The 19,410-nt window shown below is 46.6% G+C and overlaps 1 protein-coding gene across 11 annotated transcripts in view; it reads right to left on the minus strand.

Annotated features, from left to right (window-relative positions):
- GATAD2A (GATA zinc finger domain containing 2A) overlaps window positions 1-19,410 on the minus strand; it is a 414,177-nt gene that overhangs the window by 163,488 nt on the left and 231,279 nt on the right. For all 11 annotated transcript variants that reach the window (XM_086946846.1, XM_086946840.1, XM_086946844.1 and 8 more), the window contains exons 3-5: window positions 18,690-18,819; window positions 5,939-6,079; window positions 5,426-5,518 (exon numbers count right to left, since the gene is read on the minus strand). In XM_086946846.1, coding sequence (XP_086802972.1) covers window positions 5,426-5,518; window positions 5,939-6,079; window positions 18,690-18,819 — 364 coding nt within the window. The remainder of the gene's footprint in view (window positions 1-5,425; window positions 5,519-5,938; window positions 6,080-18,689; window positions 18,820-19,410) is intronic.

The following is a 19,410-nucleotide window of genomic DNA, read 5'->3' on the forward strand; positions in this document are numbered from 1 at the left end:
GCTTTCATGAGCTCTGTTAGTACCACATTCAGGTTCCATGTCGGCGGCGGCATCCTTTTTGCTGGCGCTATTCTCTTTGCCCCTTCCAGGAATCTTTTTACTACCCTTGATGTGAAGAAGCTTCTCCCAGTCTTTCCCCTTGTGTAAGCCACAATTGCTGCCACGTGTACCCTTAGCGAGGATGAGCTGAGTTTGGCTTTCAGTAGGTGCGTGAGGTATCTTAGCACCGTTGATTCCATGGTCAACTTCCTCTGCAGCTTTTTCTTGCTGCGCCATTGAGTGAATCTTTTCCATTTTGCCCCATAGCATTTTCGTGTGCTGGGCCTCCTTGCCTCTTGCAACACCTGCAGGGTGCTCTCTGGGAGATTTAGGTGTGCGAACTCTAGTCCTCAGGAGCCAAGCCGCTAGGCTGAGGCCCTCCGGTTCTGGGTGTAGAATTTCTCCGTTCTGTATGGAGAGTAGGTCCTTTCTTTTTGCGAACTTGTGGGGTGGACCCTGCGTCACCTCCATAATCTGTGAATACCAGGTCTGCCTGGCCAATTGAGGTGTCACCAGGATCAGTGTCATGTTGCTTATCCTGCACTTGTTGAGCACCCAGGGGATCAATGGTATCGGGGGAAAAGCCTAGGCAAATGTTTTTTTACCAGCTTATCCATAGGGCATTTCCCTGGGATTGTTCCTCTGGTTGTCTGGATGCAAAGTACTGGCATTTTGCATTCTGGCGTGTTGCAAACAGGTGTATTGTTGGGGTGCCCCATCTCCTGAATAGTCTGTTTCCTGATTGTTGAGTTCCCACTCGTGGGATGCTGAAGTCTGCCTGCTGAGCCAATCCGCCTCCACATTGTCCTTCCCTGGTAGGTGTATGGCCAGCAGGTCTATTTCAAGTGGTATTGCCCATCTCCATATTTCTTGTGCTAGGCTGGAGAGAGGGAACGACTGAGTCCCTCCCTGCTTGTTGACGTAGAACATCGTTGTTGTGTTGTCCATTTGTATCAACACCTTCCGTTTGCACAGCTGTTTCTGGAAGGCTTTCAGGGCGAGTAACAAGGTCTTCAGTTCCAGGTAATTGATGTGTCTGACCGCATCAGCTGGTGCCCACAGACTCCTCCCTCTGAGCCTGTTCATGTGTGCGCCCCATCCCTTCTGGGATGCGTCTGTGATGATGATCACTGTTGGGTTTGGTGGAGTTAGAAGCTTCCCTACTGTAATGTTCTTCTTGGTCCACCACCTCATCTCTTCCTGCACTTAGTGCGTTACAACCACTACATCCTCCCAACTTCCTGTAGCTTGTGACCATTGTTGTTGCAGCCATTCTTGGAGTGGTCTCATGTGTAGGCATACATTGGGGACCAGGTGTATGCATGACACCATCATCCCCATGATCTTGCTCGCTGTCCTCACTGTCAGAGCTTGCCCCTTCTGGTAGTGGAGAGTCTCCCTTAGTAGGCTGAGTGTCCTCCTTTCGCTGTGTAACACCCTGCATTGGATTGTGTTGATCTGAGCCCCCAGGAAGATCTTCAACTGCTCCGGCTCCATTGAGGATTTTCCCCAGTGTATGGAGAATTTCAGGTCCATCAGCGTGTTTGTGACTCGCTATGCATGTTCCTGTTTTGCGAGAGTGCGCCTTTATCAGTCAATCGTCGAGGTAGGGGTACACGTGGATCCCCTCTCTTCACAGATGTGCAGCCACTGCTGCGAGGCATTTTGTGAACACCCTTGGAGCAGACTTTAGACCGAAAGCGAGGGTTGTGAATTGGTAGTGATCCTGGTTTACTGTGAATCTTAGCATGTGCTTGTGCTGCCTGTTCACTGGTATGTGCAGGTATGCATCTTTGAGGTCCACGGTGGACATGAAATCCCCTGCTCTTATTTGTGGGATGACCTCCTGTAGGGACGTCATCTTGAATTTTTGAGTCTTTATATGTTTATTTAGGAAGCGTAGGTCCAGGATGGGTCTTAGGCTTTCGTCCACTTTTGGTACGAGGAAGTAGTTTGAGTACACTCCCCTGTTCCTTTCTCTGAATGGGACCGGTTCGATGGCTTCCTTCTGGAGCAGTTCCTGAGCTTCTTCTCGGAGCAGCGTTAGCTCCCTTCCAGAGTGCTCTTTTTTCTTTGGTCTTCTGCTTGGCGGCCTCTTTTCCAACTCTATGCAGTATCCGAACTGTATGATGTTGAGTATCCACTTGTCTGTGGTTATTTTTCTCCATTCCTGGAGGAAAAATCTTAGTCTGCCGCTCACTGGTGTTACATGTTCCTTTGTGTCTTGTCCTTGTAACCCTCTCCACTTTGCTTTTCTGTGCTCTTCCCTTGGAGGGCTTGAGTGGGGGAGCACATCCTTCCATGCGAAGTCACTTAGAGGGGGGTTGCTCACCACCTCTCCTTCTCTGGCCTAGGCCGTTTCCCCTCCCATGAAAGGACTGGCCCCGGTTCTGGTAGTGCCAGGTCTGCTTCTGCTGGCCCTGTGGGCCCTGAATTGTCACCCTGGTGACCCTGGAGAAACGCCTGGTGCGATGTTCCTGCCAGGTTACCACCTCTTCCGTTTGGCCTCCTTGCCGGAGTGCCTCTTCTCATCCCTCTGAATTGCATGGCCCCAATGGACCTTGCTGTTTCGTTATCCTTCAGTTGGGTGAGCTTCTCATCAACCAGGGCGCTGAACAGCGATTCTCTGTTGAATGGAGTGTTCAGGATGTTGTTCTGAACATCTGTCTTGAAGCCTGAGATCTTGAGCCAGGCTTGCCTTCTCTCTGTGATTCCTATAGCCATCAGTCTGCTGGAGGTTTCTGCTCCGTCCAAGCCTGTCTTCAGGCACGAGTTTGCAATGTTTTTTCCCTCTTTCACGAGATGTGTGGCTCTCTGCTGGAATTGCTCTGGGATGTGTTTGAGCAATTGCCCCACCTCGTCCCAATGTTGATATTGGTGCCTGTTCAGGAGAGCGTTGGAGTTTGCCATCCGCCAGTGCATTGCAGCGTTTCTTTTGATTTTTCTGCCTGTCAGGTCCATCCTCCTGCTCTCCTTGTCAGGTGATGGCCCAGATGTTGTCGGGACATTGGCCCTTCTCCTTGCCATTGCAGCGATAATGGAGTCTGCTGTGACGGACCCTTTGATGTAGGGAGGGTCCTGGGAGGAGAACTTTTACTTCTCCGTCCTTGGCGTGATGGATCTGCAAGTCGCTGGTTCCTTGAACGCTTCCTTCAACTGGTCCATGACACACTTCAGCATGGGCAGGAACTGGCTCCTTGTCTGCGTGGGGAGCAAGGTTTCTAGCAAGAAATCTGCTTTAGGCTTCTCTTCCTCCAATTTAACCCCATAAGCTGCTGCTGCCTTCTTAATGACCTCATTGTAAGCCCCAATGTCATCTGGCGGCGAAAGCCTCGAGGGGTATGTCTCTACAGCCTCCTCCGGGTGTTCGGCATCGATGTCCTGCCAGTCCAGGTCTTGAGCAGTCGAGGATCCAGAGTCGTAGCTAGAACGGTGATCCCCATATTCCCCCTCTGTGTAATAGAGGTCTTCCTCTTCTCCCTGATCCGAAGGCTCCAGAGATTTCGGCTGCTCTTCGGTGTCGATCTCCTCTACCTCGGCGACGGCCGTTGCGGGCTTCGGGGGGGATCCTGTAGCTTCTAATCTTTTCTTCGAAGTCTTTCTTTCTCTGAAGGATGTTCTCCATCTCGGCCTCTAGCCTTCTTTTCTTCCTCTCAATCTGCGCGGCATGCTCGGCGTCGAGGGTTGCGGCTGTTCTCTTCGACAGCGTCGAAGTGGTTTTCGACTCCTTCTGCCTCGAAGTCGAGGTTCCTCTTTCGGGGACCTGCTTCGACGGCCTTGGCTTTTCGCCGGTCTTCGCCTTCTTTGAGTCCTTTTCGAAGGATCCGTTGGGCTGTTTTTCAGAGGATGCAGCTTCGGTCGTCGAGGTTTTCGGCGCCGGTGCTCCCTTCGAGGCTCTTGACTGATTTTCTAGAGTCTGCCTCGGGCCTTCGAGGCCCTGTCGAGGTTTTCGGAGTCGTAGGCTCTCCTACCTTGTCTGATGTTTTATCGGTCTCTGCGACCGTGGAGACATCTGGTCCTTCGGCGATGTTGTCCTCGTCGTCGGTGGAGAGGCCCAGTTCGTGCAGCGACAGTGCCTGGCCCTTGCCCTGCATCGTGTGGTGAGCTATCCTCTGCTTCTCTCGAATTCTGAGTGTCTTCGGTGTGAAGACTGAGCAGGCGTTGCAGGCCTTGCTCCGTGGTCGGCAGACAGAGGTTGCAGACCGGGTGCTGTTCCTTCTGCGCCTACTTGTGATGGCAGTTACGGCAGAATTTAAAGGGTGTATTGTCCATTACTGCGCTCAGGGGGCCCCCTGTGCACGCATTCCCTGTCAGACGTCGAAGCTCTCGAGTTACTTCTCCTCCTTAGTCGTCCCGGCTTTGATGGTCTTCTCAAGTCCTTTTCTGTAGAAGTTCGGCGTGATCTTCTTTTCTCCTTCAAAATTTCTGGAGCTTCAAGCGACGATCTAGACCAACAGCGGAAAAAAGAATTTGAAGATGGCGCCCAAGGGTGGGAGTTTCCGCAGGAAGCATGCCGACGTCACCGAAGGTACACCAAATGGTGGGACGTGGACGCCCACCTGGGCTACGAGAAAAAAAAAGAAGAAAAAAAAAAAAAAAGACTACGATTCCGGACCCAACCACCAGATTGCGGCATTGCGGAATATGCACCGCATAGTGAATCCAGAAAGATTCACGCTGCAAAACTGACCTGTCACTTGTGGTACATGATGGGAGCATGGGGCTCCTGGAGGTCTTAAAGGCACGGTGTCCAGGTTCTCTGAAGGCTTAAAGGCAATGTGACAGTTTTTTTTAATTATACTGTGATGATTATTCATCTATGCAGCCTAAGAATAAATTGCCTATTACCTGTTTTTCTTTTAAGAAAATAAAGGGTTGTTGTTGAACACTACTGCAGTATATTTTCTATGTTACTCTATTTACATGCGATAGTTTCTTGCTATACAAATCCATGTAATTTTGGTATTTTAGTCTATTGGATCTATAATAGGCTGCATATTTATGTGTATATACATGTATATGTGTTTCCGAAGTACTATGTACTTGTGGTTCTTAACATACACATATATATGTGTATTTTTGTATATGTTCCGGAGTCCCGCAAGTGGTTGGGAATTTTTCAGTGCTTATGACTGATGAGTATACCCCTGGAAGAGAAGTAGGATTACAGGTAAGTAACTTATCCTTTTTAACAGTTACAGTAGGTGAGGTCTTATGGTGAACCACCCGAAGCTGGATGAGGGAAGCCTCCTACTGCTCTCACATAATCAATGCAAACACTGCACCACAATGCAAACAAGGCTGTACGAGCTAACTGCACGAGTTAAGTCCCACTGCAACCCTGCAATCAGACTAGGCAAATCAAGCTTTAGGTGAGACTACTGACCTGAAGAGAAGGCGGCTTAACTGGAGCAATGTTCTGTGTCCCTCGCACTAGTGGGGGAGGGGTGGCCACTGAACCTCCAGAAGAACTAGCAGGCTGCAGCAAAAAAAGAGGGCAGAACAGAAATTTGAGAAGGGTAACTTTGTGAATTTTTAAGGGCATACTGTGAATATGGCAAGAACCAACATCAAGGCATTTGAGTTTTCCAGCACAAGCATTTTGCAACCAACTGAACAAGTCCCCAGAGTAAAAGACAAAATTACTCACAATTTATTGCAATGAAAAAAACAGAGCTTTCTACCTGCTGAAAACCGAATTCACATTTTCCCAAGGTTATCATGGAAACCACACTGGATAAGAAAATGACCTTCCAGATAATTCCTAACTGAAATGTCCTTAACACGTGAATTATGTGCAAAAATTGTAATTTGCCAACAGTGAGTGCTTGACATCACTGCTTTGACTACGATAATCATTACTATCAAACTGATTAGGAATCCTTGGAAAACTACATACCTTCTGCGTGTTGGTCTCTTTCTGGATTTGACTTTGCCGCAGTTTTTTTAAGAGTACTAACTTTGCTTCTTCTAACCGGAGCTCTTCTTTCAGTTGTTTAATCATCCTCTCTCTCTCGGCTGGACTACTTCTTTTCAACAACTGTGGAGGACCAAATGGGTTAGCTTTTAGGTATAGCAAACACTGAGCCATAATGCCAATGTCACACAATAACTGACCAGCACATACGTGATAAAGCACCACAAATTCAAAATAAATTAAGACAGCAGGCAACTATGGGTATCAACGTGCCATTGTTACCTAAAGTGATAAAATCTTCAAACATGTTTACATAATACCCACCAATGGACGCTTCAAAAGTCCTCAAGTTCAGAGTGAAATAGTGACTGTAACAAAACAACAAGAGCCAGAACTTTGAATGTTATTAGCAGATCCATGGCCTAATTCTCTGTAGCCACAACGTCTAGATGCAACTAGAAGAAATAATAAAAACAAAAGCACAGTTCTTAATGGTGGCTTTACTGCTGGAAAGCAGCACTGCGAGGGGCAAACCTTTGAATGGCGCTCCTGTAAGTTACCTTCTTTGCAGGGTTAAATGACAGGTTGGCTACAGGCGTACAACTTGCCCAGCAACCCTATAGTTAGTAACACTACAATATCAAAAAGTTAAAGCTAGTGTTTAAATGTTGTAAACATACTTAAAGCACCACCAGTATGTGTTAACAAGCATTTACAATGCAACGGTCTCGCCTTTGTAAAAGTTAGAGCTATTGGCATTTTAAATGACATTTTTATTTATGTGTTGGCTTTGAAAACGGATAAATAAATGGCATTGTCATTTACAATGCCAATAGCCTAATCTCTCGCAAATGGGACACCTATTGCATTTGCACCCACACACACACCAAGCATTTGCAAGGCAATAGATATCGCATTAATTAAGTTTGAGCTATTGGCATTGCGAAATATTGCTACACCAATTGCAACAAAAGTCTATAAATTGTAAGGCAAAAAAATGTATATTTATTTTTGTAGCAATAGTGACATGCTGCGCTTTAGATGAATATGTTTTTTAAAAGTAAAGTGTGCCATACTGCGATTGCTACAATAGTTAATTGTGGATGCGTTACCAATTGATGTGTGCACTGATGGCTGGTGGTGTGTGTGCCTGCAGAAATTGTGCACTGACAGCTGGTGGTGTGTGTGCCTGGTGAAAGCGTGCACTGACGGCTGGTGCTGTTTGTGCCTGGGGAAAGCGTGCACTGACGGCTGGTGGTGTGTGCCTGGGGAAAGCGTGCAATGATGGTGGTGTGTGCGCGCCTGGTGAAAGCGTGCACCGACGTCTGGAGGTGTGTGTGTGGTGGAAGCTCGCACTGACGGCTGGTGGGGTTTGTGCCCGGTGAAAGCGTGCACTGATGACTGATGGTGTTTATGCCTGGTGAGTGTGCACTGACGGCCGGTGGTGTGTATGCCTGGTGAAAGCGTGCACTAACGGCTGGTGTGAGCCTGCTGAAAGCGCGCCCTGGCGGCTGGTGGTGTGTTTTTCTGGAAGCATGCACTGAAGGCTGGTGGTGTGTTTGCCTGATGGAAAAGTGTGCACTAGCATTTGTTGGTAGACGGATATGTAGACACAAACAATGGCCAATTGAGTCTCGAGGTAGGCGCATTTTATGAAGCAAACCGAGCTGAGGATCCAATTAACAACAGTTGTGATCAGGAAAAGGGGAATATCATAGGTTTGGTGGACTTCACTGGCTAAAGGTTCAATACAGACTAGTCTACTAGAAAGATAATTTGATTCACCGTTTTGCTGTATAAAGTGAAGAACAGGAAATGGAAAACTATGTAGGTGGAGTGTTTAAGCAAGGTGAACACATTACTGGAAGAGAGCTGAATGTACAGTACGAGTGTGGTTGGGGAGAAAGGGAATGTGTACAAAGATCCCCACAGCCTTTCAAATGTACTACGTTTTTCATACTTACAAATGAGGCTACCATGCTCCCTGCCCCCAACAATTTGATGTCTCAAGTCACAAGCCTGGGCCAAATGGGAAACCTTAAAAAATGTAAGTAATTTCCAAGGAAATGTGAAAGGCATAATATACAAAACAGCACAGTTTCTCAGCTTTCACCAGCAGCTCCACAATAGGTCTAGACCTACAGATCGCTTTAGATGTCTATTGTCAACAACCTACCCTACAATACCAGATCAGTAGTAATTGAGCACGGTGCCAAGTATGCGGTGACAATGGTGAGCTCACAAAGGACGCACTATAAATGAGCGCTGTAGAAACAAGTGCACAACATCTGCGCAGTGCTTGAAGACCAGCGGTAGCAACGTGCTATGTGAATACGAAAGCCTACAAACTGCCACCCCACTCCCCCTAAATAATGTTTCCATCATTTGCAGGCTATCCATTATTTTGCACAGAGGGGCGCAATTCTGCAAAACTGTCCATGGGTATCTGCTTTCCAAACGTTTGATGCCAAACGGGAAGAAGCAAGACTCATCACTTGTATAACCAACCCCGCTGGCTGTTTAAAGTCAACACAAAGCTCGCATGTCAAAGCGCATGTGAACAGTGTGCTGCGCGTGGCCATCTCTTGTCTGAATGCTGGTTTGCATGCGGGACAGGAGATGTGCACGCGGGCGTGCCTGTACGTGCTCTTCCAAAGACCAGAATCGCTGCGCGTGCACCGCTCTGTGTCCCTTGAGAGCGAACTTGGCGACAATAGGTCTCGATGCCGAGACCTAAAAAGAACCATGGTTCATCTGTTCCATTGTCTAGTTGGCCTTATCTTCAGCAAAGCAGTTTCAGTTCCGTCATGCATTTAGTCCTTCACCCTGAGGGCCCGTGCTCCGTGCCATCAGGGGCAGTTTTTGGACGGGATTATGTGACGCTAACGACGTGAATCTAACCAATCCCGCAGCTTCTCTTATGATGTTTTCAGCATGATGAGAGAAGCTCCATGATTGCACGGAGCAGGTTAACCCAGCGCTCCTTGTGCGACTGGGAGCCTGTGTCTGCAATCCACCGCTGTTATCACAGATGCTGAATTGATGCAGTGGGCAAGGTGCGCATGCGGAGCTGGCCGACGCAAGACAGCCGGCCAATCTAACATGTGCACTCCGCACTTTAGGTGTCATCCCTGCTGCAGTACTGCTGCTAATCATTCAGCAGGAAGGAGTCATCCCCGCCCTCATGAACCCAGTGGCACACACTGATGCAGATCATATTGAATAGTTGGTTTACTGTTGCACTTGCAGCAGGTGGGGCGAGGCTCCTACGGCCAAAGGTAGGAACCACTGCTGAGCTGTACTCTTAAGAGACGTAAGTGCTTTTGAAGGTAAAGCATTCAAACCTCTGTGGGGCTCGATCAGCGGACTAGCTAGTTGTCCTTCACTCAGGCAGAGGTCTTTCTGATCCTGAATGTGGAGAAATGTTAGAACTTTAATAGATATACCAACCACAACACCTACAGTGACGTCTTAGGGTCCCTGCCACAAGAACCCTGCGATTATCTGAGTGCGGGGCTGCCTACTGCAGTAACACAAGCACTATTAAAGGGACAGGCTCTATGATGTTCTGCATTGAAAGGTAACGGTGGTGGCCAAGGGCTTGTTACTGTATGTAAACACATCTTCTCTGTTGGGACCTCTAGTTCAAACTCCTCAGCATTGGCATACATAGCGCTATAAAAAGCAGGTGATGCGATTACCCAAACCAATGGTGTTGAATAAGGACCTCCTGCCTGTACAAAGAACCCTTCTACAGGTTCTGTCGCCACAGACTCCAAGTTACCAGGACACCAGGGTCTGGCTGTTCCTCTTCTGCAAGCCATTCTAAGTCAGTCCAGTGGGTTCACCTACAGTGAATTATGACTCCACCCCCTGGGGTGCATTACAGAGACTGATCTGAATGGAGCGGCCTAGTGGCTGCATTTTCCAATTCCTGTTTGGCTACAGACAGCATTGCCTACTTGCCAGTCCTCATGTTATCAGTACTTTAAAACATGCATAGTGGGCTCTGGGTCATCCACAGAGAAGCCCTTCTTGCTCACCTCATGCTATTATCTCTTTAGTGTATTGTTCCACCTCTTAAGGCGTACTTCATTGCAATGCAGCTATACAATTTTCCCACTACATGATCATTACCACCATAATTATCTTGATCACAACTAACATTACGCCTACCACAGTTACCACCACCATTAATCATATCACCACAAACCACTACCATTACTACCTCTATTAATACCTCCAACAGCATTTCCACAATCACGACTATCAGCACCTCCCCCCATTACCACCACCACCACCATTACCAGCACCACTAGGACTACCATCATTACCACCACTACCATTCACCACCTTTAACACCAACCCCAATTCCACCACCACCGTGTGCAGTGATAAAACAAACATTGGCAACGTTTCTTTTTGGTTTAAGAGAGCAAATACAAGCCAGAGCTACTCACTTTGCCAGTGCTTGTTAAGGCTGCCGGTGCTTCAGCTGCAAGGTTACATGTGGAAAGCGTAGCTGTGTGTTTCTGCGGGCACTGTGAGGCGGTGAGGTCATGTTGAGTCGAGTAGTAATGCTTTACACACTCAAATGTGGATGAATAGCAATTTATCATAAAGTAAATCAATGACATTCAGAGGTTAATTCACATACAAGCATCAATTGCATTTTCAGAGAAGGAGAGAAGGAATATATATATACATATATATATATATATATATATATATATATATATATATATATATATATATATATATATATATATATATTCACTGAAAAAACCATAGGTTATAGACCATATATAGTGAGGGATTAGCATTTAAAAAACCTTATTTTATTTGCACAAAACCATTGAAATTCCATAAATAGTTAGTTGCACTAACTATATATCGCGGACCCGCAATCCACTGCTAATGATGTCACATATTACATCATTCATGACATGGTCAGTGACATCACTGATGACATCACTGATGACATCACTGATGACATCACTGATGACAACACCCAGTGACTGTATGTTTCTGTAAAGTTAAAATATGTCTTACATTTTGAAGAATGAGTGGATGTATAAGTGTCTGGATGAAGGATTTAGTAGGTGCATGACTGACTGTATGAGAGAATGATTAAATGTGTCTCACTGAGTGTATGGGTTAGTGATTAAAGTGTCTTAATTTGGCAATCATTATTTATGTTGTTCTGTAAACTGCTGCATGTTTAAATCAGTAGCTATATCAGTAACTATATGGGTTATTGAATGGTTGCCCAAGTATTTGTATGGGAGACTGAGTATGTGTGTGGGTGGCTGGGAGGTGTATAACTCTGTGCATAGATGTGTGAGCAGTTGATTCCCTAGGTGTATGGGTTCAAAAGTGCATGTAGAAACAGCTGTATGGACAGTTGACTGTGTGCATGAGTATATTGGTGAGTGAATGGATATCTCAGTGCTACATGTAAAAGTAAGTACATATGTAAAACACACTCCATGTGAGAGTTGACATATATAAATAACTGAACATAAGAGCCAGTGAATGTGTGAGTGCCTGTTTACACTGAGTGTATCTAAGGTTATATTAGAGTCTGAAGATGTATTATCACATAAATGATATCATCAGTGATGTAATCAGTAATGTCAAATGAGATGTCAGTGATGTCATCAGTGATGTCATTTGAGATGTCATCAGTGATGTCATCAGTGATGTCATTTGAGATGTCATCAGTGATGTCACTGACCATGTCATGAATGATGTAATATGTGACATCATTAGCAGTGGATTGCGGGTCCGCGATATATAGTTAGTGCAACTAACTATATATGGAATTTCAATGGTTTTGTGCAAATAAAATAAGGTTTTTTAAATGCTAATCCCTCACTATATATGGTCTATAACCTATGGTTTTTTCAGTGAATTTTCAAGGTTTTGTAAATGCAAATTCCTAACTATATATGGTCTATAACCTATGGTTTTTTCTGTGAATTTCATTGGTTTTTTAAAAGCTAATATCTATAGCTGTAAAATATATTCTTTATTAAGTGACGTATCACGTAGCCCGTGAGACGCCTCATGATGCATCGCATAACCGTGACGTATCGTCTCTGCAGCGCAAACCAAACCCAAAACGTAAGCGCGCCAGAACACGCTTAAAGATATATATATATTTTTTTAACCTTAATTAGACAAAATCCACACGTGCACATATCACAAACGTTCAAAAAACACAATATGTCGGACTCCCGTTACGCTGCCGGTTAGCTGCCCGGTTAACGTACCAGGAAGCACCTTTACCGCGAAAAATCGCAATTTTTTTTTTCTTTTGCCCCGCAGGGAACTTTAATAGCCCCCTCATCAATCCTAGGGGTTCAGGAGGGGTCTGCCTTACCCCTTTCATTTATTTACACCTTTTTTTTTTCCACCTCTTGTCTCTCGATCCCACAGAGAGACAAGATGGCGGCCGCTCCAGACTGTTTACAATGATAACAGCCAATCAGCTTCTCCTCAGACTCCCGTTACACTGCCGGTTAGCTTCCCGGTTAGCTGCCCGGTTAGCTGCCCGGTTCGCGTACCAAGACGCGTCTCCACGGCGAAAAAAATCGGATTTTTTTTTTTTTTTTTTTTGGCCCCGCGTGGCTTTATAATATCCCCCTCATCAATCCTATGGGGTCAGAAGGGGTCTACCTTGCCCTCTTTCCTTCATTTCCCCCTTTGTTTTGGTCTCCTCTTGTCTCTCGATCCTACCGAGAGGCAAGATGGCGGCCGCTCCGGACTGTTTACAATGTTGACAGCCAATCAGCTACTCCTCAGACTCCCGTTACACTGCCGGTTAGCTTCCAGGTTAGCTGCCCGGTTAGCTGCCCGGTTCGCGTACCAAGACGCGTCTCTACGGCGAAAAAAATCGATTTTTTTTTTTTTTTTGGGCCCCGCGTGGCTCTATAATATCCCCCTCATCAATCCTAGGGGGTCAGAAGGGGTCTACCTTGCCCCCTTTCCTTCATTTCCCCCTTTGTTTTGGCCTCCTCTTGTCTCTCGATCCTACCGAGAGACAAGATGGCGGCCGCTCCGGACTGTTTAGAATGTTGACAGACACCGGAGAGCCAATCAGCTTCACTTCGCAAAGTTCCGATACGCGAAAAGTTCGCGAACCGGAGCGCTGTTACAGATATATATCTTGTTTTAAACGTTAATTTCTCAAAATCCACTGAAGCACATATATTGAGACCTAGCAAAGGCACATCGGGCTAACAGTCCCTACAATTTTGCCAAGTTTCGTGGAAATCCATTCAGCCGTTCGGGCTAAAAGTGAGGCCAACCGCCCTATGGAAATTAACATGGGAAAAACGCGTTTTGGGACCCCCCTTTTTTCTCGGCCCCCCCTTGACGAACCCCCACCAAATTTTCAGGGGCTGCTCAGAAACAAAATGTGCCATTTTCCTGAAAATTTCAGCCAATTCCGTCCACAAACGCCAAAGTTATTAGGCATAGAATTATCAAAAGTTCCATAGAGAAAAAATCCTAACTATATATATATATATATATATATATATATATATATATATATATATATATATATATATATATATATATATATATATATATATATATATATATATATATATATATATATATATATATATATATATATTGTCCTAGGTAAGTTAACAGCACTTCATAAGGAATATAGCTCAAACAAGGCGGTCTGTGCGCAGGGGAAGAGGTGCTCATGTAGTGTGAAATAATAGGATAAAAATTAAAGCATAATCTTAACTCCCTGGTTACACAGTGCTTTGGCCCAATATAGTCGTGCAGTACAGGAGATGTGATATTCAGTCATCTAGTCATGTCGTCCTCAAGACAGCATTAAGGAGACGCCCTATTGTTTGGGAGTGTAAAATGACAAAGTCAAAGGGAGTCTTATCGGGGCTCCGGGTGGTCGCTCTGAAATCCTAAAAGAAGCTCCCGCTGAGCGCCTCAGTTTGATTAATTGTAGATGCTCACATAAAGAGGCCGCTGACTAGATGATTAAATGTCGTAAAGAGATATATATACACGTGTCGAAATGCTAACAAACTATATGAACTCACCTGCACTACATGACTGGAATGAGGCAAAACAAATTGACCCTAGTACTGACCAATGAAATACATGTATGTGCTGTGCAGCCAGGCTGTATCAACTATGTTTAGTTTTTGTTGTATTCTTTCACGCGCGTCTACATACTGCACAAGCACTCCGTCCATATTTCATTGCACGTGGAACACTCGTTTGAGCTATATTACTTATGAAGTGGTGTTGGGGCACTAACTATAGCAAGAACGATCTATGCGTGAGTGTGAATTCACATTTGAAAGCAATTGACTTAGCGCGGGATACTCCGGATGGAGTGACTAAAAGTGACTAAAAGTGTCAACATAACATAACCTACTCATGACAGATTGCTCGACAGGTTCCATCTGAGATTGCGCAACATTACTACCCGATCCAACAGAAGTAGATGTATTTGTATAGTGTAATACCCCGAGGTTCTGATGGACACAGGGTAACTAACCCTGTCGATTGTTACTTGCTGTGACCATCAGGGCACGTCTTTCCTGGAGGGAAATGCTCATAAAAGGCCCGAGTGGAGGAGATCTGCAGAGCAGGCAGCAACTTTAAAGTAGAATCGCAGTAGAATCGGGCAGGAGAACAGGGGCTAACGGGACAGGAGCCGCGTGTCTCCGCGGATCCCCTTCTCGATGGAAAGGCAGCTGCATGGGTCCTTTGTCCGTGCAGAGATGGGCAAAACATGCAGGCAAAAGTTTTGATGCTACTTAACTCAGCCCTTTATCCTTGCAGGATCGACATAAAGAGTACCGCATACGTAATACTGTTTGGAGTGTTGTGCATAATTCCCACCCGTCCCTTAACCCGTCCCTTAACTGTGCTCGCACACGGTGCGCCCCCCCTCGGTCCCCAGCCTGTGCCCCGCCCCTCGGAGCCCTATTTGGCAGGCCGCTGGTGTCTGCACCAGACTCTGGGGCTGTGGGGGGTGAGCAGTGTCCGCTTCCTAGCACTGTGTAGCGGCTGGCGCCGTGGCATCCCAAGGGTCAATGCACTCGAGGAGGGAGAGAGCAGCCGGGCGTGCCCTCCCTTGGAAGAGGTAAAGCGCTGCGAAGGGCTGTCGCGTAGGAGGGGGAAAGTGCAGGAACAAAAGAGCGCTCACATTCACAGCTGATACGGGAGGCTTGGGGTCTTTGTGGGTGCCTCAGACAGACGTACAGCCATGCGGGGGATGACGGGGAGGTATCCAAAGATTCGCCACAGCTCTGGCCACCTTTTCCCCTCACTGAAACCGGGGCCTCTCAGAGCTGTCTCAGAAATATCTCCATACAAGGCCCGCTGCAGAGGCGCCAGGCGGGGGGCGCTGCTGGGAGCCGGGCGGGGTGTGAAATACAGGGCACTACTCTCCCCCGCCCCCAAAAACGTTTGGGACTGCCCCATTAAAACCCCTCCAAGAAGTGCTGGTACTGCCCCCTGACACTGCCCTGTCAGAAAGTGTCGCAGTCCTGTTTAGAAGTGCAGATGCTCCTGTTACGGTAACTCTCGCTTCCCCACAAGTACTGCTGGTGCCGATAATGCACCGGTTTCCGCTCCACTGTACAGCCTCCCCGTGACTCTCGGCCTCGTTGACCCGAAAACGAATTGCTCCGTTCCATTATCACAACGGCACGTAACAGTGGGCATGCGCAATTAAAATTTTCAAAGCTACAAACTCACAATGTGAGAAGTTGGCCTGATATATGATGTTCACTAGTTCTAGTGAACACCTTGTATCAGTCCAAACAACCCTTATGGTGATTGGTTGTAAGTCAACCTTATAGACCAGCTATCCTAATGGTAGCATGGACAAAGCAGTCTTAGGCTAAACTCTATAGGCATGTGAAGCCAGCTGTTTTACCACATACAACCCCTTGAATACCAAGTGAAAGGACACCACACAGGTTGTTATGAAAATAAACAGGTATTTATTAACCTACATACACCTCTGAACTCTTTATGAGGTTAGAGGGGTAAGCACATGACAAACTCTTCGGAAAAATACGTTTAAGTTGCACGATTTACAAAAGTACCGTAGGGGCACGACAAACCATATACTAGAAACAATGGAATGCGAGGAAAAAATACTGTAAGGAGATCCAGAGGCTGGAGGATCGCTGGGACTACGCTACTAACTAGGTAAGTAAGTAGCAGGAGGCCCACGGGACTCACGTGCAGAGTGGAAACTCTCACGCGCGAAGCGTACCAACATCTATGGATGCTACAGTTTAAAGAGTTACGGATTCCGGACGAACCCGGCTGGATGGAGGAAAAACAACAGTGGACCTGGACACTAGGATAGTGAACACGGACTTCAGCACCTAGAAGCTTTAGTTACCTAACCCACAGGCTGCGGGTGCATAGGGCTGAAGTGGTGTCGGGTTTGCTGCGTTGATCCTGATGAAGCCTGAAACAAGTAGTTGCTGGCAGGCGGCCAGATGGAGGAGTCCGGTGGTTCCAAGGATGGAAGAAGAAGTCCTGAAAGGGAAGGGGACAGTGTCTTGGTCACTAGCCAGTGACGGTGCTGGAACCAGGAGGGAACCAGATGCTGTCGCCGAGATCAGGTGGAAGAAGGAACACTTCTCTCTGTAGCTGCGCGGATCAGGAGCTGTTCTTTACGACCAGCCTAGAGGCACGAGCTGTCCCACGTAGTCTGCTGCTGTTGGCGGTGTTGGATCGTCGATCTGGTCAACAGGCCTTGGCACGTGCAAGCCACGCGGTGGAACAAAGATGGCGTCTGGTGCGGACCAGGAGGGTCTGGGGTACTTCTCTTTTACAAGTAAGCAAGGGCCAGTCTGGGGGACCAGACCAGCAGTGTTGAAATCTTCGGGTCGTCGTCTCAGAGGTCGCTAGCCAGCCGGCAAGTGACCAGACAACAGGAAAAGCAGCAACCAGACAAAAGGGCCCCACGCAGATCACATGGATGCTGGGGGGCTGGTCTTTGATGCAGGAGCTGCGTCGGTGTGGGGCTTCTCAGACCCCAGTGCACTCACTCGAGGATCCCCCGGCGGTCGTGCTGGAAGCGCTGTGCAGGTTTCTTCAAGATGGCCGTCTCCAAGTTGCTAGTCGCACCCACAGGTCCCAGCTGTGCTGTGGATGTGGGTAGAGGTCAGAGGAGTCTGGAGGTCCGGGTCTCGTCGAGCTGGGTCGTCGGTTTCCAGGAAGGAAGGACTTGCAGCAAACTGCACAGGAGCTTGATGGTGCCTGCAGCGCAGGATGGTCACTCCCTGACCATAGTGGAGATTATTCAGTCTTCTGATATTCAGGAGGGCGAAGGTCAAGAGTTCTTCGTGGAAGTTGTCAAGATTAATCAAAATAAAACGCGGCAATGTGGGCATGTTGCTTTTGTAGCGAACATTCACAGCTTACCTCCTACACAATAAAGGAAGTAGTAAACGAAGGGCTGCACGGCATATTTAAAAACAACGCCACTGACGAGATGCAGTGAAATGCAAAACGTGACCCAGGAACAGAACTAAGTGGTTTGAAGCGGACGCCGGCGCACTGACGTCAAACGCCTATTCGCTGTTGAAGAGACTATTCCATGGGCTCGTCTCCCGCTTCCTAGTCCCTGGTCCGTATTCCACGAAGGCAAGACGACGGACGGACCTCAGGGCAGGAGCCAATTAGAGCATACCTTAAGAGCTTGGAGGAGCGGGCAGGGAGGATGTAGGCGAGGCGAGGCCCTAGTGCCGTGGTTGTCTCCCAGCAGGCAGGGAAGCTGCCGGCGTTCGGCCGGTAGGGCTTGCACGCACGCCTTCTTTGAAACGAACCGCTGAAAGAACCCGGTGAGTGGGGGGTGGGGAGCGAGAGAGAGGGGGCAGAGAGGGAGGGCATGTGTGTGGTGTGCGTGCGTGTCTGTGTGTGTGTGTGTGTGTGTGTGTGTGTGTGTGTTGTGAACAGTGTGCTGCGCGTGGCCATCTCTTGTCTGAATGCTGGTTTGCCTGCGGGACAGGAGATGTGCACGCGGTCCAAAGACCAGCATCGCCGCGCGTGCACCGCTCTATGTCCCTTGAGGAGCAATTCGGCGACAATAGGTCGAGAGAGCTCGACCTAAAAAAAGAAGAAATTTAGGCAGAGAAAGTGGCGGTAAAAATAAAAGCTATTAGAAAAAAAGAATAAAAACTCAATTAGTTTATTGTATTACTCCCTGTACATAAACAAAATGTTTATTTTTGGTATTATTCTTTTACATACTCCAACATTGAGAAGGAAACAGTTCTTAACTTTGCCTTGCCACGTACAAATTTCAAAGACTTGCGCACAGCCTTTTCAGCTGTGTTACAACATTAACTTCCCCAAATGAACATAGTTTCAGAGAGAGAAGCAGTTCAGAGGCATCTCGTTATACTAATTTCATTTTGTTCTGTGGCAAGGTATCGCTGTAAAATGTGTTATTAGAACTATACATGGCTTTTTTTTTTAATTCAACGTTATTTCCACTGGACTCTGTACACACTATACCTCACTTTGGTATAGTATATACATAGCCAGCTTCCTACAACGAGTAACTTTATTGATGTTAACTTTCAGCTCTTAAGTTTCCTTATAAAAGCATTTTCCTGGGTCCCTGAAAAGTAAGGTAATGCAACACTAGAGTATTTCTTCCTAAGTCATCCAATGCCCTTGTCAAAGGGTTATTACATTAAAAACTCACCAACAATGCCTCCGTGTTAGTGTCTCTAGGTGGGTTTTTCATTAATCCGTTCACCCGTGGACTGGATGGTTCATTGTCCGACAATACGATGACATCTGGCGACGTTGCTCTCTTCTCCTGCTTGATTTCACTGTGGGATTAAAGAGATTAAGTCAATGATGAAGTCACATTTTGTCAAGTAGCATAAGACTGCGACAATTGTTTTTGGTTCCTATGCATGAATATTTTCTGCATAACTCCATCAAAATGCTGCAAAGTCTGATGAAACTAATTAAGCTATTTCAAGGTGTGCCTTCAATTAAATAAACAAGCACTGGCGTTGCAAATAGGTCTCGCATTAGGAAAGTTTGAGCGATTGGTATTGTAAATGACACTTTAATTTATGTGTTGGTTTTGAAAATAGCAAAATTAATAGCGGTCAGTTACAATGTCAATAGTTTTAACTTTCGCAAATGTGACACCTATAGCATTTGTAATGCAATGTGTGTTGTATTTACGTGACTTAGATGTATTGATATTACAAATAACAATGGCTTTTAATTTTGTAAATAATAAGCTAACTCAGATAGTCCATTTCTGGAGGCTTGGGCTTGATGCCTTTTGTCGAAAATATAATAAAGATTTAGCAACTTGGGGTTAAAAAAAATGCAGTAGAGAAGGACTGCAACTTTGTGCAGCGTGGACACCCTGTCTCTGCATCGCCAGCACATAAAATGAGACC

Source organism: Lissotriton vulgaris, chromosome 12 (assembly GCF_964263255.1).
Source record: "Lissotriton vulgaris chromosome 12, aLisVul1.2, whole genome shotgun sequence".
In the NCBI taxonomy this organism is placed as follows: domain Eukaryota; kingdom Metazoa; phylum Chordata; class Amphibia; order Caudata; family Salamandridae; genus Lissotriton; species Lissotriton vulgaris.